The sequence below is a fragment of the Dermacentor albipictus genome, chromosome 1 (assembly GCF_038994185.2).
Source record: "Dermacentor albipictus isolate Rhodes 1998 colony chromosome 1, USDA_Dalb.pri_finalv2, whole genome shotgun sequence".
Classification (NCBI taxonomy): Eukaryota; Metazoa; Arthropoda; class Arachnida; order Ixodida; family Ixodidae; genus Dermacentor; species Dermacentor albipictus.
The window spans coordinates 362696356-362721496 of record NC_091821.1 but is presented as its reverse complement, the minus strand read 5'-3'; the positions used below and the strand labels follow the sequence as shown (position 1 = coordinate 362721496).

The 25141-nt window shown below is 44.1% G+C and overlaps 3 protein-coding genes across 5 annotated transcripts in view; 2 read left to right on the top strand and 1 right to left on the bottom strand.

Moving 5' to 3' along the window:
• LOC135911307 (fanconi-associated nuclease 1-like) overlaps nt 1-14402 on the top strand; it is a 42930-nt gene extending 28528 nt beyond the window's left edge. For 2 of the 3 annotated variants that reach the window (XM_065443521.1, XM_065443519.1), the window contains exons 14-15: nt 2894-2999; nt 13517-14402. In XM_065443521.1, the coding sequence (XP_065299593.1) occupies nt 2894-2999; nt 13517-13593 (183 nt within the window). In that variant the 3' untranslated portion in view covers nt 13594-14402. Of the gene's footprint in view, nt 1-2893; nt 3000-11607; nt 11639-13516 lie in introns of all 3 variants that reach the window. The other variant, XM_065443520.1, reaches the window with a different exon arrangement.
• Nucleotides 14403-16309: 1907 nt separating this feature from the next.
• On the bottom strand, nt 16310-22449 carry sigmar (Tumor necrosis factor alpha-induced protein 8-like protein sigmar). The gene is made up of 4 exons (XM_065443530.1): nt 22118-22449; nt 21819-22002; nt 21278-21471; nt 16310-20826 (listed from the first exon to the last, which is right to left on the bottom strand). Coding segments are annotated over exons 2-4 (561 nt in total). The 5' UTR covers nt 21820-22002; nt 22118-22449; the 3' UTR covers nt 16310-20460.
• Nucleotides 22450-22827: 378 nt separating this feature from the next.
• Nucleotides 22828-24670, top strand: CCT8 (chaperonin containing TCP1 subunit 8). The gene has a single exon (XM_065443524.1). It carries the CDS (start codon nt 23005-23007, stop codon nt 24634-24636), a length of 1632 nt encoding a protein of 543 aa, XP_065299596.1. The 5' UTR covers nt 22828-23004; the 3' UTR covers nt 24637-24670.
• Nucleotides 24671-25141: the final 471 nt, after the last annotated feature.

The following is a 25141-nucleotide window of genomic DNA, read 5'->3' as shown; positions in this document are numbered from 1 at the left end:
ATCCCGGTCGGCCTATCGTTTCCAGTAATGGAACAGTGACTGAGAAAATATCCAGCTTTATTGACAGTCTCATTAAGGACATCCCATCTTCATTTCCCTCGTACATTAAAGACACAAATCATTTCCTTCGGGAGGTATCAAACCTGACGGTACCGGCGGGGGGTTACTTGGTCACTATGGATGTCGCATCTTTGTACACCAACATACCTCACGCCGAGGGCATAGCATCCGCAGTTTCTGCTTACGCTGACTCCAGCCAATCTAGGCAATTAGATAAAGACACAGTTGAGACTCTTTTAAATCTAGTACTGAAATATAATCACTTTGAGTTCGAGGACAAGCATTATTTGCAAATCAGTGGAACCGCCATGGGTACGAAGATGGCGCCAAATTATGCAAATATCTTTATGGCATCTTTAGAAATACCGTTCCTCGCAAACTCGGCCATAAAACCAATATTTTATAAGCGATTCCTGGATGACATTTTCTTTGTGTGGGCCGACAATGAACAAAGTCTCTTAAACTTCATTTCCAATTTCAATTCTCTGCACCCGTCAATCTGCTTTACGCACAACTTCTCCCAAAATAGTATTCACTTCCTCGACGTCACTCTGTCACTGAGTGGCGGTCGCATTTCCACGTCCCTATACAAAAAGCCGACAGATCGTCAGCAATATCTGCATTTTTATAGTAGCCACCCCCATCACTGCAAAAGAGGCATTCCCTACTCCCAGGCCCACAGATACAGAAGAGTCTGTTCTGAATCTGCGCAATTTGAGCGACACGCGGAGGAACTGAAATCTGCTCTCATACGCCAAAAATATCCTCCGAAAATAGTAGACGATGCCATTGAACGCGCCCGCAGCTTAGATCGAGCACAGATAATGGGAGAAAAGGTTTGCAATACTAATACACAATCAGATCCAAACTTGGTCCTCACATACACCGCCGGTGCTCCGCGGGTCAATGCCATTCTCACCCGCCATTTTAATATCATGAAACAGAGCATCCGACTCGCTACTATCTTCAAGCAGCCGCCTCGGGTTGTGTATAGAAGAAACAAAAATTTAAGGGATTTGTTAGTCAGGGCGAGGACACAGAAGTCAAACACGCCCAAGGGCTGTCGACCGTGTGGGAAACCTCGTTGCAAGGTATGCCGTCACATGACAACAGCAGACACGGCTGAAGCATCGAACTCGCCCTTCGTATATAAAATTACCGAAAATCTTGACTGTGATTCCAGTAACGTCGTGTACAAAATTCGATGCGAGGTGTGTAAGCAGGAATATATTGGCCAAACAGAGACCCCTTTTCGCCTGCGGTTTAACAATCACCGCGCGCATGTGAAAAGCCTCCCCAATTTACCCTTCTCCAGGCACGTTCGGCTGCCAGATCACTCCTTTGAACGCGTGAGCGTTGTGCTCTTGCAATCTGGTTTCCAACACACCCGTGCACGCGAGCAGAGAGAATCTTTTTTCATCCATAAATTTGGAACGTACACTAAAGGAATTAATGAGAGTCCGGGGCGGATGACGTGCCTCCGGGATATGCCGTGAAAGCGCGTGGGAAACGCGAATACATTCTATGTACTCTAAAATTGAGACGCTGGCTATTCACTGCTTGCTCACCCCTCCGCATGCGCCTCAAGGGGGCGAGTGGAAAACCAATAAATTCAGTTCCCTGGACCCTGCCACTGAAGTGGTCATTCGGAGTGACCTATTGCCCTTCCTGAAATACGCACGTGCTGACTTGATGTCAGTTGTCTGTTAAACGTTCAAAAATTGGACCACAAGGAGGCTATTTAACTCGACTCCCTAAATCTAAGCCCATGGGCGCACTTGCTTTGCGAATCCCATGCATATATTCTGTTTTGGAACTATTTTTTTCTTTTTTTCGCACCGTAGCTGGACCACAAAGCTGCCGGAACGGGCCGTGCCTTGTATATTTGTACTGTGACACTGTGTTTCTTTCTACAAGTTGCCACTCTTCTGTCTTCCTTCTGGGCCCCTTCTCTATTGTGCCCCCCGCCACCCGCTCCCGCTACAACGGCAGCCCACGCACTGGAGCTGCGGAGCGACCGCTTTCTCCCTCCTTGCCTCGGGTGCACGGGAACCTAGCTGCCGCTACTTCCCGCCCCCCTCCCTCTCCGTCTTACGTCTCCCTCCTCCTGAGTGCTTTTTTCTTTTCCTTTCCGTTTTCTTTCTCTCTTCCTTTTTCCTTTTTTTTCTTTTTTTTCCCTCCTCACACACCTCCTTGCTCTAGATACATGTGACTCCGCCTTCCTCTTGCCCTGCATAGCTGCCAAAGGCCGCTGTAAATCTGCCAAGGCGCCGAAAATCAATCAATGTCACAACTGTTCCTCTCGGATTGATGTATGTAAGAACGACCGGGTACCCGGTCTGGTGTCTTCCCTACCACGGCCGAACTGCCATTTTTTTGTAAACCCTGACGAAGATCGGTCCACCGATCGAAACTGTCGAAATTAAATACTTGTTCTGTTTACCTTGTAGCACCACTCAAGTTCTTTACGTTTGAAAGGTAGCCTGAAGAAACCCTCTTTGCCTACTACATATATATATATATATATATATATCATGATGATGCCCTGGAGTGCATATAACTGTGCATAACTCCATATTTGTCTTTCTGTGTAATAAAAATCCACTTGTAAGTTGGTGCTGTGCCACCTCTGTGCCGATTGACCTCTTTTCATCGTTTCTACATTGTTTAAGGCAAGAGGTGCAGGCAATCCAATTTTTGCCCTAAACACAAAAGTTTCTCTAAAATTGTGCACACTATGTGCTTGCTAAATGATAATTTTTGTAACCAGTTTTATGTGCAAGGTTAGAAAGTGGTTGTTGTCACTTTTTTCCACATGCTTCTATGTGTGTAGGCAGCTGAAGTGAAAGGACCCGGAGACACACTGTCCCCAAAGCAAGTCGTGTGGCTGCGCGAGCTCTTGGCATTGGGTGTGGACTGCGAAGTCTGCCGTGTCACAGGTAAGGGTTCTCCTTGCCTTGTAGAAGGCTAGTTGTAAAGAATGGAGGCATGAGCTGTGAAAATGTAGTGGAATCATTTGCTGTGGTTTGGCCAGAAGTACTTTTCGGAGAAATTTGCACTATGCCAGATAAAGTACAATGCAACTACTTTCTAAGTTGTATCTTTTCAAAGATACTGCTGCAGTTGTACTGTGAAAATATGAAGCACCTAGCTTAGCATGTAAATCTCATCAGCTCCTATGCCTGACAAGGAACTAAGAAAGCGGGCTTGAGTGAGAAGATTATGGTTTTGTATATGCCATCTTCGAAGCGCCACTATCACAATCGATAATTGGTCAGTCAGTGTAGTTCTGGAGGCTGTTCAAAATTATGCCCAGAGACAAGCCGGCCAGTAAGTGTGCCCTTACATGCTCAGCAAAACCTCAGTAAACAGAAACTGACTAAATAAAACTGCCATTTGAATTGCACCGCACACCTGAAGTTGGTTGGTTTCGTTTTGGGACATTGTGTACAGTAAAAGGTTTTAATAGAGCCATGTTTTTCATACTTTTGTGTAAAGTGAAATAATTGAAAGTTAAAGTAACATAAAAGGGCAGTCTCAATTGCATTGTAATGCATATTATTGTTTGCTTCATTCTTGTGCATATGTATTTTGGAAGTGCTCGAAACATACGATGGCAGCATAACAGGATCTGCATTGTGCACTCTACTCAGGAAAATTTGATGTCATAAACATTTCCTGCTCTTTGGATCGGTGAACCTCATTGCACTATTTGCAAAAAAAAAAGAAAGTCAGATGATTACGTTGCTTCTTAATGCAAAATTTGAGCACAGCTGTATGCGTGTTTTAATTTTCAATGTATTGAGGCAAAGAATTTTAGACCGAAATCACCACACCGACTGGCAGTAGGCCAGTGTCGTTAATACTTTTGCCAAGAGAGGGGCAGTATGGGAATGCTGGCATGATGAACGGCATCGAAGCCAGCTGTTGAAGAAGACGATGATGAAGACACTAGCAGCGGCACGAGTGTGAGGGGCAGAATGGGAACGCTGGCATGATGAGCGGCATCGGAGCCAGCTGTGGAAGGTGACAATGAACGCGTGAGCAGTGGCATGAGAGACGGCGATGCGCAAACCAGGAACAGGAGTTTTAAGAGCTGCGCTCTTAAACAGAATAACCTGTGATGGTGTTATGCTTTACAGGCAGAGACATTCTGAACATGGAAAAAGTTAGCACATTCTCTTCGTTTGTCAGTGCATGCTCTGAATTTGTAATAGTATTTGCTATCTCCATTTCTAATCATAATGAAGTTTGAGCACTCTGGAAAACAACACCTTGTATATGATTTAGCAAATTCTTTTATTTAATAGGAGCCCTGATAAATGAAACAAATATATGTTTACTTGAGGTTCAGTTATTTGCTTGTGAAGCATTATTGGAAGCGTTAAGTCCAGTTTTAGGTTGAGGCTATCACTGACGTATGGCTTCGTATAACGTCCACCAGTATCAGCATTGCCTCCATATGGTAGCAAGGTTGTATCCTGATATTTTATGGTATATTTTTGAGCACCTACTCTTGCCCGAAGTCTAAAACCCTGAAGTGGGTTCAGGATTTGTAGGCATAAAAGTAGATACCACTACATAAATATGGTAAGCTAAATGATTTCCTTGTGTCCTTCAAGCTGGTTTAGTGCGTGACAAAATGTGACAACTTCTAATATTGGATGGATTCTCACACATTAATCAGATGTGTTTTAGGTTTCAGGAACAGTCACTGCAAATTTTTTTTTTTTCAGAAATGTTGATAAACATTTACAGATGCATGCCACCTATATCTAAGGAAGGGAACAGTTGTGATGAGAGAAAAGTATCAAGCTGCCTAAGGCAACAATTCATGAACATTTCGTTGTACCAAGTGAGAGCAGACAGATGAAATTGCAGAATTATCACATGCGCTGCCACACATTGGTGTGTATATGAAGCTACACTAGTAGTCTTGGGTATTCTGAAAGTTTCACAGGCAGGACAACGGCAAGAATTAATGTGGGCAATGCAGGCACTGTCAAATGACAATTCATTCATGCAGAATGAAATACTACATGTGCAACTGCTGCTGAAACTGTAGGTATAAAACACTGATGGTAATTGAAAGCACATTGCTACATATGGCTGCGGAGAATGACTAAACTGTCTAAAGACTACTACATATGTACCATTTACTGTGTGTGAGAATATTAGAGAATTTCGAATATTATATTTTTAATATTTGTATTCGATTCGAAAACTAGGTCCTTAAAAATTTTTGAATATTTGGTTGGATATGAATACTTGAAATAAATCGAATATATTGCTGGCTGTGCTGAAGCAAACACTGTTCTTAGAGGAACACGGTTCACAGCGTTTGTTTCTACTTAATCTATGAATATGTTTGAATTTTGTGACAATTTTGTGCTGTGGGCGAAAGTTCGCCTGTCGAGTGCGTTCAGCCACTGAACGTCTAAGCTGGGCGGGAAAGCCAGCCTCTCGGTAGCAAGGGCACTGGTTTGCGGACAGGTAGTGTGCACTTGGAGTGCAACCAAAATGGATTGGGGCGACTGCGCAAAAGAATCCAACTGAAATAGCAATGCTCTTTCCGGGAGTATAGGTCCAGTGTGCCGACCCTCAGCAGAAATTCCCGTCCACGCGGCCTTACTGTTCAAATATGCCAGCTCCTCGCCGCATGCCCATGTTGTGCGTCTGTGCAGTGTACCGCATGCCTGTTACAGCATTTCAGGATAGAGCCACAGCCGATCCACTATAGTAATACGCGCCCAAGCGAAACCCGGAACTTGTAGTACAAATCTCGCAGGCAATGGGCGCTGTCACAATGCTTGCATGTGTTGCGATATGCTAAAAAGCGCCATTCTAAATGAGTGCAGATGCATTACACGTTTACTTGGAGTTATAATAATCAAAACATCTTTTTCGTGCAATCGAAGGTGCCCTCTCCCTTCTTCCTGTAGTATACTTCACATTACATTGGTGGTTGCATTATATTTTTGCAAATCCAACACCTTGACAACAGTGTCAGTCAAGTGCTTCACACTGAAGGAGAACAAAAGGGGCTGGCTGACATGCTGTGCTGCAGAAGTCTTGCTCGCGCGTGGCATAAAATATGGGAAGAAGAAAGGAGAATGCTCTTGCAGTTCTTTTCTAAGCAGTGATCATAGCAAACAGTACAGCACCACTTCGTTTTCGTTAGGTGTGAGTGCAGCTTTCACCTTGCTCATTTGTTACTTTTGCTGTTCAGTCCCCCTTCCTGAGCTTATTGCTTGACAGCAAATGCAATGAGTGACTGCTGGCACAGCATCAAATGCTTCCGAGTTTATGGCATATGATGTTGCATAATAAGGCACAGGTTAGCGAGGACAGGCAGTGAGTAAGAATTACTCAATTGTCAAAGTCAATGTGAGCCACATGCACAATTTTTCAGCATAATGGCTTACTAGTATTATTTTTTTTACCGTTGACAACGTAATTGTGATGCTTCCTACATGGTAAAATAACCAAACTTGCTAATAAATGCATTTGCTCGTCATTATTCTATATTTGAAGCTAAGTACTTGTATTCGAGTCATATTTGAAAATTTTATTATTATTTGTTTGAAAACATATATACATTTAACAGAAAAGGGAAAGTGAGGGGCAGGCTGGCAGCTGCCACCGGAAGGGGCACAACGCCTGCCGACTCTTCAGAAGGGAGGTAACAGCTACACAGAAAGGGAAGATAGGAAGGAAGGGAAAAAAAAAGTAAAGAAAGAGCAACAGGGCAAATCTAAAAGAATAAAGTAGAACACACAGTACAGATCACACACAGTAGGGCTGGTCACTGAAGGCCACACCACTATAGAATGTTAAATAGAACAAAAAAAGCTTGCACAAAATTTTAGGGCAGACACAGTTTTTATCAGCGCAAGATGAATCCAGTAGATCAGCCTCTTCATTTCCGGTGATTCCTATGTGTGAAAGTATCCATTGAGCAACAAGAGATTCCCTAAATGATGAAATTTTGTTTGCAGAGTGAGTGATGCTGCGCACAACTGGGCAATCAATCTGATTGCATTGTAACCTGCTAAGGTCAGCGTGGGAGTCCATAAAGATGGCAATCTTCCATGTGGTTAACTCCTTTTGCATGTATTTCAGTGCAACACTAATCGCTGCTAGCTCCACAGTTGTTGAAGTTGAATGGGGTATTTGGAAGATGCATCGTATTTTAGTCGAAGGGCAGAAAAAAGCTGCAGAGGCCCCTTGACCGTCGCTGTGTACAGATGCATCGGTGAATACTTGAAGATAATCTGGAAATCTTTCGAACATGCGAGAGTGAGCCAATTGGAATGTTGCAGAAACAAGCATACCAGACTTTTTGCGTATGTCGGGGATTGTGAGGTGAATGGGGAATACGTGTTTCGTGATACCTTTTGGAGGCAGAGGTATAACTGAAGCAGCATGTTCAGAAATTTCAGTGATATGCATAAATTATGCTGCCATTTTTCCCATGCGAGATAATGGGCAGTGAATGAGATGATCAAGGAGTGATTGAGCATTCGATGTGCGATGCACACGCTCAGTATGATACAAAGCTCTCTGGTCTGCTTGCAGCCTCAGGGGTAATTGATGCGCTTCAGTGAGTAATGCAACAGATTGTACCTCACGAGCTAATCCAAGCATTAGTCAAAAGGCAATGCGATGATCTCGTTTCAGTTGGGCCATCAAACTAGGTGGTACATTCAGGTAACGCATACATCATGTCTGAGAGTATAGATGACTGGTACTCCTGGAGAGCCGTTATTTAGTCGCAGCCAGCACCTCTAGCAGTCAAGGCGGTCATGTGCGATTTGCGTCGTACAGATTTAATGGCAGGACGCCAAGAGATGCGATCATCCACAATTAACCCCAAATAACGGTGTTGTCGCACCCAGTTTATAGGCGTTTCGTCAAGATAAAGTCGGCTCATTGTTCGACGAGCGCATTGTTTAGGGTGATATGCTATTGCAGCCGACTTAGCAGGTGATATGAGCAGGCCAACTTCACCCAAGTACTCCGAAGTAGCATTGAGAGCTCTTTGCAAGCTTGCACGAAGCCATGGACCAAGCTGTGAAGGGCCGCTTATCCACAGAGCATGTCATCTGCGTAGATAGCTATGCTCACAGGGAAGTCACTGTCCCGAGGCAAATGACTTGGAAGTGCGGCGAGTACGGCGTTAAACAAAAGTGGCGATAAAACGCTGCACTATCGAACACCGCACTTCACATTTCGGAATTCACTTGTTATTCCTTCAACACGCACTTTCATCTGACGCTCTGATAGAAAATTGTGGACGAAGCGGAGCAGACGACCAGAAATTCCTGCAGTTGCAAGAGCGAAAATACATAATCACCTTATGGGGAACTAAGTCGAAAGCTTGCTATATGTCTAGGAAGACCATGTAGGTGGAATGCTTGTTTCCTCTAGCAAATTCGAGCGCCAAGACAAGGTCCGAGATGCTGTCCAGAGCTGAACGGTGGTGATGAAAGCCACCCATCACATCAGGAAAAAAAATTCAGCTTCTCTAGCCTGAAATCTAGGCGAAATAAGACCATTCGCTCCATTAACTTGATGACATTTGAAGTTAGGGATATTGGCTGGTAGGACTTGAGGTGTCTTGCAAGGGTGCCGGGGCATTAAAATTGGCATCACCACGGACGATTTCCATTCAGCAGGGATTACACTGGTGCTCCATACTTCATTATACTCATCCAATATACGGCCACGAAAACTCTTATCAACGTTCCGCAATGCTTGATACATCACACAATCTTCACCTGGAGCAGTGCGGCGTTTGGAGAGGCTCAGCGCATGTCACAGCTCCTCAAGAACGAAGTCTGCCTCGTCCATCTGGCAAGCTGGACTGTAGGAAGCGGTTATAGTACTGTGACTTGTCAAAGAAGGAAGGTCGCCATTTGTGGTGTCACTAGATGCAGGAGAGACGAAAAGGTCTGCAAATGCCTCCGCTAGAACTTTTGGTGACTGGTCAGTCGCTATGCACAATGCAGCCATAGGATTCTTGCAGATTTTGTGTGTGCGGAGATATTTCAGTATGCGCCACATACTTCCAAACCACTTCCAGTATGCAGCGAACTATATAAGGCTGCCCAGATCTTGCGACGAAGCTGTTTTGTATGCCACTGTATGGCTGCAACACTACGATTATACATAGTCCCGTCAGTGCATCATTTAGAGTGCTGTGCTGCCTATAAGTGCAGCGTCGACATGTGCGGAGCAGCAAAAGCTTTACATCAGGGTCACACACGTACGCACAAATTCACACACCCCTATGTTTAAGACATGCAACATGTCTTATGTGGCAGGCATCGAACATGCGGTGCAGACATAGCGTTTCTCACAATTGTTGGAGGGAACTCTGGTACCGCGATTGTTCAGCCACCATTGGAGTAATGGTTAGTATATGGTCACCATGGTTAGTAGATGAATGTGATCTTTGTGCTTGTGGCTTCAGACGTTCTTGTGGTTGCGTTTGTCTTTATCTGCCTCCACTGGCCTAAATTTTAAAACAGTCTATACTTTTCAGAAATGCAGAAGGCAGTAAGGCTCAATGAACACACATAATTGATGCTAATTGCAGTGGTTCCGCTTGTCCATGCATCTGTGGCGTAATGGTTTCAATATTGAGCTTCTTTGCTAGAAGTCCTGTGTTTGAATACTGCCATTGGGCAATTTTAGTAATGTTTATTTGATTATTTATAATACAGTACTTCCTTGAAAATGGTCAGTTTGTAAAGTCACGACGCCGTTTAAAGCCAGAAGGACTAACTTTAGACAAATCCACGAACTGACCATCATTGCCATGCTGGCTGAGCAGCGTTGCTTGCACCTTTATGCACCTGTGTGAAACTCTATGGGTGCAGGGACCTAATCTCAGCATGCTGCATTCTGTTGACCCTTTTGAAATAGGGAGAATCACCGATCCATGGCAGCAACGCTATATAAGCTATGCAGTTTCATCTGCTAGAACAATTGGCACCTCACCATTAGTATGGCTTTAATTTTTCTCTATGTCACATATTCCTGGTAAAACATTACAATTGCAACAAGATTAATGTTCTAGAGCAATTGAGAGCAATGCACATGCTAGCTGTGAGACTTCATGCTACGTCTGAAATAACTTTCTGCAATATTAATGCGCGTAGCATACTAAAGAAAACTGACTTCCTTGAGGCATTACTTCTTGGTATCGAACCAGATTTTGTTGCTTTAACTGAGACTTGGCTAACAATCGATATCTGGGATGCTGAAATCACACCACCAAACTACGTAATCGTACGGAAAGACCGATTAACACGTGGTGGTGGCGTCGCCTTATTGATTAAAAAGGACATCCCTTATATCGTATTACCTGATGTCACAGGAGTGGAAGGAATTTTTTGTAAACTAACATTTTCTACATGCAATATTGTCGTCGGCTGTGTTTATCGTAGTCCCTCATGTGAGGTTGAAGTGATGGAAAGACTGTGTTTGTATGTGCAAAATAACGTTTTGGGGGGCAGACTAATGCTTCTAGGGGATTTTAACTTGCCTGATGTGAACTGGCAAACATTTGAACACCACTCACCAAGTGCTGATATGCTTTTCAAGCTCATGCTTTCATTGAATCTTAGCCAAATCGTAACAAAGCCCTCACGTCTTCAAGGAACTACTTCCAACAAACTTGATTTAGTTTTTTTGAGCCATCATTTTCCGTTAGAGCAAACGCACCTTGAATTCATTAATGGCATGTCGGATCATAATATTACTTTATGTGTTGTACCTGCTCAGAATACATTTTCTTCCCAACCACGCATCACTTACCCGGACTTCAGTAGAGCAGACGATACGAGTATTCGTGACTACTTATCTAACGAATCTACTGCCTTTGAAGAACTTTCAATACGTTCCACTACAAACATCGAAACATCGTGGCATGGTTTCAAAAAAATTATGTTTCATTGTATATCTAAGTATGTACCTTCTAAAGTTAAAGAAACGAGGAAGCAATATCCCTGTATCTCACGTGACATCATTCATGCCAAACGTAAAGTCAAACGTCTGAAAAAATCAATGAAAATAGCACCTAAACCTTTATCTCGAAGTAATCTTACTCTAGCTATTCAAGACATGAAATCTAAAATAAAGACAGCGAAGTCAAACTTTTACACAAACACACTTCAAGGATTTCTAAGAAATTCACCGAGCAAATTCTGGAACTACCTTAATCTTAAGGCATCAAGTGATCCCCAAATGTCGCCCGAAACTAGCAAACAAAGCGCTAATTCACTAAATAACTATTTTCCTTCTATCTTCACATCTGACGATGGGAAACTACCGCAAATTGACATCACCGTTAACAGCACACTAAGCCCCCTCACTGTCACGGAGGCCGGAGTACTGAACCTTCTCCTAAACCTGGACACAAAAAAAGGGCCAGGCCCGGATAAAATACCAAACGCTTTCTTGAAACGATACCCAGAATGGATGACGAAGTACCTTTGTATAATATTTAACAAATCATTATCATCATCTGTTCTTCCACAGGATTGGAAATCTGCAAAAGTTGTCCCAATACGTAAGTCAGGCTGCAAAGATGAGCCGTCCAACTTTCGGCCGATTTTGCGTACGAGTACCGTGTGCAAACTTCTAGAACACATCATACTAAAACATATAACCCTTTTCTTAGAAAAGGAGAGTATCATATAACGCAGAGGCCTTTCTACAATCACTCAACTACTGGAACTAACCCACGACATATCATTGAATATCGACCAACACAGACAAACAGACCTCACCCTACTCGAGAAGGTTATTGATCGGGTATCACACAAAAAGCTCATAAGGAAACTTGAGACTACATTAGGTACAGGCCCCATAATTGACTGGATTTGCGACTACCTTACTAACCGTACCCAGTTTGTGGAAGTGGATGGACAGATTTCCCAGACAGCCCGGGTAACATCGGGAGTCTCCCAAGGAAGCGTTCTGGCTCCCCTTTTATTTCTAATTTTTATTAATGACCTACCCGCAAAAATCACAGGAAACTTTAGACTATTTGCAGACGACTGCATTCTTTATCGAAATATTAACTCATATGATGACCACATAACATTAAACTATGACTTGAAAGCTGTGTCTAACTGGTGTGCCCACTGGCAGATGACCATCAATACTCAGAAATCTGCTGTTCTTTCAGTCACCAGGAAAAAAAGTAACTCGAGCTTTATGTATACCGTTAACGATGTGCCACTAATACGAGTTCATGAACACAAGTACCTCAGTACTCCTGTATACACGTTACAGCAACTGCAATGAAACGTCTTTTCTTTCTTGGAAGACACCTCCGACTAGCACCACCCGATACAAAACTTCTGGCTTAGAAAACTTTCCTTAGAAAACTTTCGTTAGGTCAGTCCTTGAGTACGCAAATGTTATTTGGTTCCCATACACTTAACAACTAATTAAAAAACTAGGTGTACAAAGGAAAGCTCTACGGTATATATACAATAAACATAAATTAACAGACTCGCCCACCGAACTACTTAATAAAGCCGGAATCCTAACAGTACAAAACCGAGCTGTACTAGCCCGTTCTAAACTTATGTACCAGTTCTTACACAACAAGCTTAATATTGATACCTCTAGATACATCTCCAGAAATGAAACACAGCCAACGCGGCATAAAAACACACAAACACTCAGTGAGCATTCTTTTCATACCGATTGCTTTAAGAATTCATTCTTTCCTTTAGCGATAAGAGAGTGGAATGAACTGAGTGAAGCCATTAGTAACAGCACCTCATTAGATACATTTGCTAATTCAGTGGAAGAACATCTCCTTGCCTTACAGCTCTGACTTACATAGTCAGGTTTGTTACCGATATTCATAGCCTAACACTTTAATCTATGAGTGTTCTTTTTGTATGATGCATCATACACATGACTGCATCCTGTTTGTCATGTTCCTTAGGTATTTCATATCACATGTGTTTTCAGGTTTTTTTCCTCTTTTTCTTGTTTGGTTTCTTGTTTTCTCAGATTCTTCCTTGTTATAGTATATTGCATTTGTGATGAACTACCTAATTCTTTTGTTTAGCGAAACCAAAGCCTTTGCAATAACACACTTATGATTATATAATCTATTTATATTCTTTATTCGCAAATACTACCATATGTACTTGCCCTTCCTGTTATCCCATAAGGGATTGACAGTATGTGAAAATAAATAAATAAATAAGAGCATCACTCAACATTAATTTGTCACACAGTTATGCTGAGTGTGCATCGTAATGTCACTGTCAATGGCAGTATCTGCACTTTGTCTAGTAGTATAATACACTGCCCCTGTTCACACAAAAAGCATAGAACTGTGCCGCTCCCATATTGTCACAGGCAGAGCAAGTACTGCTTGCCATCACAATTTCATAAAACTGTTTTGTCTTGCAACTTTCAGCAACAAGCTCAAAAAGGTTGCAGAGGAAGAAGACTGGAGCTGAAGATGCAAGAGGATGTCCTGAGCAGATGGAGTGAATGCAGCCTGCAAGTTTTGCTATGGAGTGAAAAGCTTGATTTTTGTGGCAGTTCTGTTGACCTCTTTTATAATCCTGAAAGTGTTAGTTTACAACAGGGGTTCCCAAGTGTTTATGTAATAATTTGACAGGGCTTAATGTCCAAGTACGAAATATGTGCTATGGCCTCAGAGTTAAAGTTTACTAGCTGTGGTTTTTAATTAAGGACAGATCAAATAAATAATGTCCTATTGAGCAGCAATCAAACCATGGATGACACTGGAGCCAATAACAAGGGGACTTGTCAAAACGTTGACTCCAGCAGCACATCTTGAGAGGCTATGTTGATCATTTAAGGTCTCCATCTTTGTGTGATCTTCTGTCATGTGTGGATAATCTGCTTCTAATATTTTTTACAAAATTTGAAGTTGTTCAAAGCAAAACTTTGTGAACCTCGCCGAGTTTTCGTGACCGTGGGTGCTGCATGGCTGTTGTCTAGCCGGATAACCCAACCAATCACAGCGACACATCACAGTGTGTGCGACAGACGCTGGGTTCCTTGCATCACCACCAGATGGCGCTCGCCTCCATGCAGGAAAAAAAAGAATCGGAAAGCGCTCCTTCGCGTGTCCACAGCTGCAGCATTGCATTATCCGCTACAATGCCTAACTAAAGCCTTCTGTGCCACTTTGTGCAGACATTCAATAAACACAAACTCGTGTTTCGACTTCATGCACTCAAGCAAAGCTTAGCTGTATATAGCTTGTTGGATGTGCTGCATTTTATTCTTGCTTTGAATTCAGAGGTGGCGATAGCCCTAGCCATCGTTAACCCCAGTTGTAGATACGTACTCAGTGACTCGCAGACGGCGGTCAGAAACTATGCACAAGGCAGAATTTCGCCGTAGGCTGAGGCTATACTCAAAGCCAATGCGAACTATGTCACCTCCGAGGAGACGGAGGAACGACACATTATATGGTCCCCGGTTCACACGTCCCCCGACACTCCCGTACCCAACCTCAACGAGGAGGTCCACCGCGTAGCACGAGGTCTCACGTTCCGCGCCCACGAAGAAGGATCCTTTCTTGGGGTTGGAAATCCAACGGAGGCATGGACAGAGAGGGACAGAATGACCAGATACAGTGATATTACAAAATTTTATCAAAACTCAAGGCGGGTTTATTCGCCCCCTAACCCCAAACTCGACAGGGCCCAAGCGGTAGACTGGAGGCAGCTACAAACAAAGACCTTCCCCAACCCCGCCCATCTCAGAAGGATATATCCGGACATCTACTCAGATGATAACTGCAAATTATGCAGCAGGGCTCACGCATCTCTTAGACACATTCTCTGGGAATGTGAAATTATATGCAAAGAAAATGCAGTTTCCCCAGATGAAGCTGCGGCGCGATGGACAGCCGCGTTGCGCAGCTCAAACCTCGAAAATCAACTATGGGCCATCCAGCAAGCCCGTGAGGCGGCGAGGAGACAGGATCTCCGGACCTCCTCGGGGGCGGCCTAGGCCCAGGCCATGAATTTGCTGGATTGTTAATAAAGTTGTTACCACCACCACCACCACCAATTCAGTGTTCCTAGTGCATCAGGGTGCAAAGGCCTGCTGTAGATTTACATACATTCTTGCCTAGCCCTTGGGGTTTTGTAACCAATTTTCAGACAAAGAAACATGTCTAAAGGCCTCAATGCTCTGCTTCGCTTACGTTCCTTTGGATAGCTACAGTATTTTGTTGCTTCTGGAAAAGGTCAACAAGCTGCTAAAAATTTATAAAAGGGGAGCTATAGGTAACCACTGACAGAGGAGACAGCCTTTAGCCTTTGAAGTGTTTTGGAGTAGCACCCGCCGTGGTTGCTCAGTGGCTATGGGGTTGGGCTGCTGAGCACGAGGTCGCGGGATCGAATCCCGACTGCGGCGGCCGCATTTCGATGGGGGCGAAATGCGAAAACACCCGTGTGCTTAGATTTAGGTGCACGTTAAAGAACCCCAGGTGGTCGAAATTTCCGGAGTCCTCCACTACGGCGTGCCTCATAATCAGAAAGTGGTTTTGGCACGTTAAACCCCATCATTTAATTTAATTTTTTTTTGTTTTGGAGTAGAGTAGAGGAAGAGAAATTTTGAACCACGAGCGGGACTGATGAAAGGCAGTGAAGTTTCGACAAAAAAAAAAAAAAGAAGGGTACAGGGATCAAGTTTCGGTACCTTGACAGTGCGATAGCCAATTGTGAACAAAAAAATCAGTCAATGCTTACGAGACATTTTCTTGCAATTTCAACTGCGCTTCCAAGCAAAGATTGCAACTTTTCTAGCAGGCAAGCACAGCACTAGTGAAATGGATACACCTCTATCAGCAACAGGTTTTAGCAAAGAAATGCTGTATTATCTTCTGCAATGGCTACTCATGTGCTATACAAAACTGTACCTTATACCCTTTCCTGTCAGTGGACAAGAGCACTTGGAAGTGCTTGAAATGTGTTTCCACAAGTGTCCTCACTGGTCTCAGCAGTACCACCGAGTCAGAAACGAGACCTCATAACAGCACTTTCAGAATTCTGCTGGAAAGTGCCATTCGTGGATATGAAATGTGCAGAACAAACGTGCATCAAGGTACAACCAAATAAATGCAATGAAATTGGGAACCAGTAGAACTGCTTTATTTCATAAATGGAGTCTGCAAAAGTTGTATATGTTTTTCAGACAAGCTCAAAAAATGATGAGACAGATGTTAGGGTATCGTGAATATTTATTCTCTGTTATTAACAAATATAAAAAACATGAGCCTTATAAACAGCCAGAAACTGGACTTGAGAAGATGCAGGTAATAGTCAGGAAGTGACTCCTTCATGAACCGAGGTTTGAAAAATGGCAGCAACGTGCACATTCATGTTCAGACAATGGGATTGTCACTTTTATCCAAGTACAGATGCTGGTTAACTGATCCACTACACAACATTAACTTGATGCAAAGGTGCTATTACACCTTGTGTTGGCAACGAGTGAATCTTGATGTCCAAGATGTGAACATTATGGAGCATTGGTGACGCCAGCTGTTCACTGCTTACAACTGACATGAATCAGATTGGATGCATTTTAAAGGGACACTAAAGGCAAATATTAAGTCTAGCAAGACTAACAGCGCGGTTCCGAAATTCTCTTGGCATATGTACTGTGCTTCAGTTTCTAAAAAAACACTCGAAATGGGAGCAGCAGATAACAAAAACTGTAGAGGTATGTCATCCACATGTTGGTGCAGCAGAAGTTTCCTGTTATATCAAGGCTATGCTGCTTATATACCCTTGGTGACCCAGAGGGCTTCACCGATGGCGCTGCACTTCCGCAAAAGTACTGATGAAGTGATGTGAAAAGGCGCGAGATCATTTCAACAGAACACACTAAAGTGTTGAAAACGATTTTCTTTTTATTCATGTCCATTCTTTTTTACTGGATGGGTGAGTGCTAATAACTTATACCTCTAATGTCACTGGCAGTTGGTTCTATATATTTATGGCATTGGTGCCAATCCCATGATAAGCTTGTCATTTTCTCACAAATGCAAGCACTTTGTGTGCCCTGTAACACTGTAGCTGTCCCAGAGCCATTAAGGCACAGGGCTAGCAATTCAATATGTTCTCTTTATTGCTTACAAAAGCTAGATAAAAAAATTTTGCTTTGGTCACGTCACAACACTAATTTATCATTTTAGCTGGACTTGACATTTGCCTTCAGTATCCCTTTAACAGAATGCTGACCAGTAGGCATTTCACTTGAAGAAAAAAGAACAAAAAACCTAGGGCAGTATTTTAGAACGAGTTTACGGGGCATACTTTTTTAAACATAACATGAATAATAAGGAATCAATGCAATAAAGGGCATCTTTTGTTATCGGAACATCTTGCTGCCCATGTGCTCATAACCACAACACGCTGAAAATTCTGAGATGTGCCTGCCCACGGTTTTCTTTCATCACATCCACTTATTTACTGAAGCAGTGTGCACTTGAAAGAGATATCCCCAAAAATGATAGTTCCAAAATATGCACCTTTGAAATACAAAAATGGTGTCAAAGATGCCACACATCACTCAGTTGAATAGAACACTCTGCAGCTAAAGAACACAATCCACTACTGCATAGAGATCCTGTGATAACCAAACACTACATTATGGCACTCCTTGGCTATGTGAAGAGGTGACTAAAAGGCTTGCAAGTAAAAAAAAAAAAAGTTGCTGCACATGTCTCCAAGACTTGACAGCTTCCTGCTAAGTACTGAAACTAAATATGATGAACAAAGTGCCAGCAAAGTGCACAACTTAAAAAAGAAATAGAGGCGTTATTGTGAGTAACATTTAGTCCCAGTGGTAAACCTGTAAAATGTGCTTTAGACTAGAATAAAGTTGTAAGCAGACTTATCAATAACAACGTAATAAAGGTGTAAACAGACAGAACAAAAGTAAAGGCTTAGGGAAAAAAATGTGGGAAGGAGGGGGAGAGGCAGTGCTGAAAAAAAAAAGATTATGTATGGTCAAACACAAGTGAACATGCATAAATAAAGATAACGTAAGTAAAAAAAAAATCCAAGACTTCTTAGAAGGCAGTTGAGCCAGTGATTCAACTTTTGGTGGCTGCTTTCTACAATATGAGGAAAACTGTAAATGTCCAACCACATCCACCAGCAGAGCATTACAGTTTCTTTGTTGCATAGCTGGACTGATCATCAGTTGTCCTTGAGCAAGCACCCTCTTAAATGGCACGTTCCACTCAAGTGCATTCGACATCATGAGAGTTCCACTGAGCAAACAGTAATCATGACAATGCAGATATGTCAAGAACAGTATACTGACATACCTTGGAAGTATGTTGGAATGAACAGGTCAAACAGATCTGGCCTGTGCAATAAGGTAGCAAAAGGTGGCCAGCAGAAACAAATAACTGGGGCCATATTTGTTTCAATCATGAGTAACAGCATCACAATAAATTTGTCCCTCCGCAGCTTTTGTAGGACATCCAAACCGGAGACAGTGTGCACATGCATGAACTTTAAAAGAACTGCATGAAAGAGAAACTGGAATGTTGCAACATTAATAAGCTTTCTAGTAATGAGGGAAGGTGAATAGTAGTAACACCATAAAAAAAAAAAAAATAGGCAGTTGCATATACCATGGCCTCTCTAAATATTTTGTTAAATGCAACAATGACTTGGGCAGCTATATTTATAGGCAAAAGGCTGTGATTAAATGCAGCAGCACAAAGTAGCAACAGGCTACAGTGTTCGAAAGAGTAAGTAGGTATAAAAGAGTGTGCACAAACACATGCACATGCTTACGGTTTTGTGGCAGAAGGCCACACGCCACCATTAACATGAAAGAAAAATGGCGCGTTATGTCGGCTATGTGCCGTGTCATAAACATATTAAAGGCAAGGCACAGTTTGGCATTGATAAAGTTCATATCCGCATCAAACAAATTGTACTCACTAGGAGGTTTCTTGAAGAAGCCCCGCGTTCTGGTACTTTTTATTACACACATAGTATCAAAATTTCATTCTCATTTAACTATTACAATAAAACAATATTGTGTCAACCATCACCCAGTCAGCTATTATACAGATGGCAACTTCGTATATTTACATCTCACTTGGGCGAACAGTTTCTTTGGGCCCCTGAGGATCATTTAAGTGAAATTTGACTGTTTCTGCCTTCAATGATGGATTTGATGGCACACATAAGCTGTGGTACAAGGCAATATAAAATTCTAGCTTGCCAACAATTTTTGTAACATTTTTACATTTGGCAGTTTCCAAAGAGTTGTGCTTTGTAATAAAACCACGGGTTGAAATTCTGAAACCCTAACTTCAAATGCGGCTTAATAGAATCCTATGCTTCCGTCTTTAAATGTGGGGCATTTGATCCTGACCACAGCTGCAGCAAAAGAAAATTGGTCATTACTTTGCCACCATATATTTAGGCAGAGGCTGTTATTTTGTATGCATTTTTCTGCTTCAGAATCAGTTTTTTCGGTGGGATGAATCGGAAGGAGTGCGGCTTTGTGAAACTCAGTGACAAAGGGTGATAAGATCCTCAGCTACACAGTATCAGTGGCAAGTCATTATATAGACCTCTGGCAGTGTTATACTTTCCTTCAACAAAAAGCAGAAAATATTTTTGTAACATATAGCTCAGCACCTAGTATCCATGACTCATGACCAGACCCACACTTGTTCAGACTCGCCGTTTCTTAAAGTTGAAGTGCTTGAGAATCTTCCACGCAGGCACTGTCAAACCAATAACACATAAAAGACATGAAACCAGTAGAAAAGCTAATTGCTGCACTAAGTCTCCTTGCAGGCTAAGTTCAATCGCCGCAGCTCATCAGAGTTTTATATTTAGGCACCAAGTATCTGCCTTAGAAGGGCAACAAGTCAGAGCAAAATAATAAAACATGCTACCTGAATCATGATAGCAATGTTCTATAGATGCACAGGAGTCCATGCACCTAAAGGCACCTCACCAGGCACAAGTGGAGTAGCTACATATGTCACATAGGCATTAAAAGTAGACAGGCACACAGTAATTCTTCTTTTTGTTCGAGGCAAGGCCATTCTTTTGGCTCTTCAGTTAGTAGCCAACAGCGTTTGGATAACATACTTGGCAATGTTTAACCCTGCAAATGCATGCACTAACTTGAATATGCAAAGGCTTTTTGTGAGCAAACCTGGCAATCCTCACTATAAGGCTTACTTTCCTTGAGTTTGCATAGAGCGACTACATTTGCACGTGGTGCATATCTCCCAGCATTCCAAGCGCGCACAACCTTTTCACCAGGTAATTGTGTCGGCACCGAGGCAGACATTCTTCTTCATGACCAGGCCAACTTTCTTCCTCAGAGACTCTCTTTATCCAAGGCCTCATGCAGATCCTTGACGACCCTTCCGAGGCACTCACGGTGAACGCTGTCGCCCGCAAACACGGAATCGAGAGTCTCTGGTTTACCAAAAAAGCCAAAGACATGCTCAATTCGGCCCATTGACTTGGCTGTTAAGTGGGATCGCACAAGGTCGGAAAGCAAAGCACGACACTCGTCGAAGGCACCCACGAGGTATCTTCGGTCATACGAAAAGTCCATCTCGTAGAAGCTTACTACTGCCATGGCAAGAGCACGCATCTTGCGCTGGAGCTGCTCAGCCACCTTTGTCTCTTCGGGTGAGAACTGGTTGTTTCTGTGCAAGACGCCAACCTTCACGACAATCTGTAACACAGAAATTTAGTATCGGGGCATTAGTAGATGCAATAGACAGTAAGGAAGAAAAGTTTATCTCATTTGTTGCATAAAGTGTGTTAATTTGGACTACAGTGGCTCGAACTTCACATTATCAGTTAATTTTGCGGCTTTTGCAAATAACTTCTTAAAACTGAAGTCTGATACGCAGTGTAGGCACTAGCTAATTTGGTGCTACTTTATGAAAACCACACGACGTTATTATTATTACTTAATCTGCACACAAGCAGGCAAAGTAAGTGTTCCACACGAACGCATCAATTAGATCAGCACAATGACAGCGCGCACAAAATTGTATGAATACAAGCTAAAGTTAGTGGGTCATGATAAATATGGCACAGCACTAGGGTGGTGAGAAATAAATGCAAAAATGGCACTGTTACAATTACAAGTAAATCGACCCAAACTGACCGGTACTCACCTTTATAATGTTTTTCGTAACCTTTTCTGCGTCTTTTTTGCTGCCCGTGACGCTCTTTACGAGTTTGTACAAGTTATCCAGAAGACTTGCCGAGACGTCATCAATGAAAGCTTTGGCTACGCTCTTGTTGCTCACGCGGCTAAGCAGTTTCTTCTGGACGCGTAGCCCAATGTCTTTTGCATGAAACTCAGCCACTGAAAGGAGGGGGAAAAAAAAAGAACAGATCGTTAATATCCAGGCCCGACTTGTCATCGAAAACCACGAAGCGTACCGTACATACAAGGCCACATAGAGGAGCTAAGGAATTTTCACTGCGCACATGACGCAGCGGTCACGCTTAGAACAGCTGCGAACTGCTGGTGTAGTTGCGAGCTGTTGATTACTGTGTGGGCGCGCAAATTTCCATTCTCATGATCTGACGACGTAGTAGCGCAGCTAGTACGAACACGGGGAACGGAAACACGAGGCCTGGAAACTTCGTCCTTCGTCGCCAACGCCTAGCACAACGTTACACAAAAGAAAAGAAAAAGCGGCCACTTACTTTTGCCGACGTGAAGTTTTACGGGCCCAGATTTGTCACAGTCGGCTGGTCGACACGAAAAATGTTACAGCACCAAAGCCACGACAACAATGCATAAAACGATACGTTCAAATGCTTCAAGCCGTTCAATCTGTCCGGCCTACGAGTCACCTGACCTCTTTCCTTCGCCAGCTAGCCAGGCAACCTGCGTGTAACGAAGTTTCAAATGGAAATGAGCAGATTCCAGAACGGAACGCTCTCTTATGGGCTCTCTACCACCACTAAAAAGCTACGCCAACCATATGCGCTACCGTTCATACCACGAAATGGGTTGTGCTTTTTCCATCACACACGTATTTCATTCATGTCAGCCCTCCGTGTGTAAGCCGCTGAGGCGTTGGCTACGCTGGCCATGGCCAAGCTCAACTTGAGTCAACTCAAGTCGCTTGGTTACGTAATCGTTTGTTTAGGGTCAGTCCAGGTCGTCATGGGTCACTGACATAGAGCACACGCATCTATAAAATCGTGGGTAAGATGATTAAAAATATACAGCCGAACATGAAATCAAAACAATTTGTTTCTGCGCATCTGCCAATGCCGAAAAGTGCAGAGCTAATGCAGGTTACTACTCGGACAATGCATTGACTCGGACGACTGCAATAACGACTGAAGAGAGAGAGAGAGAAATAAACATTGGAGATGTGTAAGGCCCTGCGCGAGCTTAGTTATTTTTACGATCTGTGTGAATACCTGTCGCATTACTTGCAAACAACCACAAGCTAGAATTTTTACTTTTCAGAACGGCCACAATAAGGACGAAGATATGCGAGCAAGTGCCTTTACATCCCTGTTTTAAACGGCCAGTGCGGTTTTGTCTTCGGTGTTTTGGTAGATTCCCGCACAAGATTGATGCAGTTTTCGTAACGAAGACAGCGCCAACACATAACCGTGGCCAATCCATTGGTGGGCATCGATCCAAAGCCAAAAAGCATACGGAGCCAACGGTTTGAATGCCGTCAGCGCCCCTGTCACGCTGCGCCAAATTAGGGAATCTATCCGCGGCCGGCGCATTGTCACCACTGGCGGAGCACGAGGTTTTCATTGAAAGTGCAATTTAGCGTTCGTACTCGCTAAGTTTTTCGTTCGATAGTGCTCAGAGGAGAATTTGCGACTACTCCAAGCGTTTCTACAAAGCTCAGCCACGATCATGTCGTTCCGTGGGGCTGGATCGTCAGCTCTTTCGCAGATGCTGAAAGAAGGTTCTCGACACTACCAGGGCGTGGATGAGGCCCTCTTTCGAAGCATTGAGGCCTGCGTCGAGCTTGCTCGAAGCGTCGCGTCGGCCTATGGACCAAACGGACTGAACAAGATGGTAATAAACCACTTGGAAAAACTCTCTGTGACCAGCGATGCTGCCACCATTCTCAATCAGCTCGAGGTGCAACACCCCGCCGCCAAGCTGCTCGTCATGGCGTCTCAGATGCAAGAAGCCGAGGTGGGTGACGGAACAAATGCGGTAGTTTTGTTTGCCGGCGCGTTATTGGAAAATGCCGAGGAGCTTGTTCGAAGTGGTCTCACGCCCGTGCAAGTGGCTGAGGGTTATCAGCTCGCGCTGAAAAAGGCTCTTGATCTTCTGCCCGAATTGAAAGTCGATGAAGTGCAGGACATGCACAAGCCGGATCAAGCTATCAAGGCGGTTCGCACTGCTATGTCAAGCAAGCCTTTGGCCGGCGCTGATTATTTGGCCAAGCTGGTGGCTGAGGCATGCCAGGCGGTGCTTCCAGAATCCGGTGCTCTCAACGTGGACAACGTTCGCGTCTGCAAGGTACTTGGCTCGGGTCTCGACCAGTCCCAGGTAGTCCTCGGCATGGTTTTCAAGCGGCAGGTCGAAGGCGACATCACCAAAGCCCGCGATGCAAAGGTCGCAGTCTACACATGCGCCGTAGACACACTGCAAACGGAGACGAAAGGTACTGTGCTAATCCAGTCGGCGCAGGAGCTGAGGAACTTCTCGCGGGGCGAAGAGAACATGCTTGAGGCGCAGATCAAGGCCATCGCTGACGCCGGCGTCAAGGTGGTGGTCAGTGGCGGCAAAGTGGGCGACATGGCGCTCCACTACCTCAATAAGTACGGCTTGATGGCGGTGAGGCTGCTTTCGAAGTTCGACGTGCGCCGTGTGTGCCGCGTCGTGGGTGCCACTGCGCTGCCCAAGCTCACCGCACCGCGCCCCGAAGACCTTGGCTTATGCGACTCCGTCTACCTTGACGAACTGGGCGACACTCCAGTGGTGGTGTTCCGCCAGGAGGGCCGCCAGACCCGCGTGGCCACCGTGCTGCTGCGCGGCTCTACCGACAGCCTGCTGGACGACGCTGAGCGCGCAGTGGACGACGGCGTGAACGCCTTCAAAGCAGCCACCAAGGACGGTCGCCTGGTGCCTGGTGCAGGCGCCGTCGAGGCGGAGCTGGCCCGGCGCCTGGCCACTTGGGCAGACACGCTGCCTGGCCTTGAGCAGTACGCAGCCCACAAGTTCGCCCAGGCCCTCGAGTCACTCGTCAGGACTCTGGCACAGAACTCTGGTGCTTCCAAGCCCGAAGAACTCCTGGCTCAGATCCAAGCAGCCCACAACCAGGGCGATCCCAATGCCTGCCTCAAGGATGAGGGCCTGGGAGATGCTGTGAAGAATGGCCTCCTGGACCTTCTGATCACGAAGCACTGGAGCCTCCAGTATGCAACCAATGCTGCTTCTACGGTTCTCCATGTTGATCAGATCATCATGGCCAAGCCAGCTGGAGGGCCCAAGGGAAAGCCTGATAGAGGGGACTGGGATGATGACAAGTAATCAGTAACCAAATAAAATGCCTCTCCTACCTTTGTACAGTGTAACCATTTTTCATCTGCTTTGCTGCCATTGAAAAGCTAGATGGGGTTGCAGAGCAAGCCTTATGACTGTGTACACGAGTATGCAATAGCTGTTTAATGACTTGTCTAAGAAACAATGGGATAAACTAATAAAGTTAAAAACAAGATAGCCGTTTAGATTCGGTGGAGCCAAAGGAAAATGTTGCAGCAGTTCATTACGGCCCCAGTTATCTTATGTTTTTTATGAAATTGGGCGGTGTAAATAAGCTGGCAGATGCCATGTCCTCTGCAAATCGATGTTACGCGAAGCACTGTGCAGGGAGCCTACCAAGCTAATGAAATGACCATGAAGGCACCAAGATGTAGCCGGCGGTTTCATGACCTACATGGCATGCATGTCGTGACCTATCATTTATGTTCGTCGTATGCTTGTCATACTATGCCAATTTTGGTGCATATCAAGATATAGGTGGCTGTTTTATGAC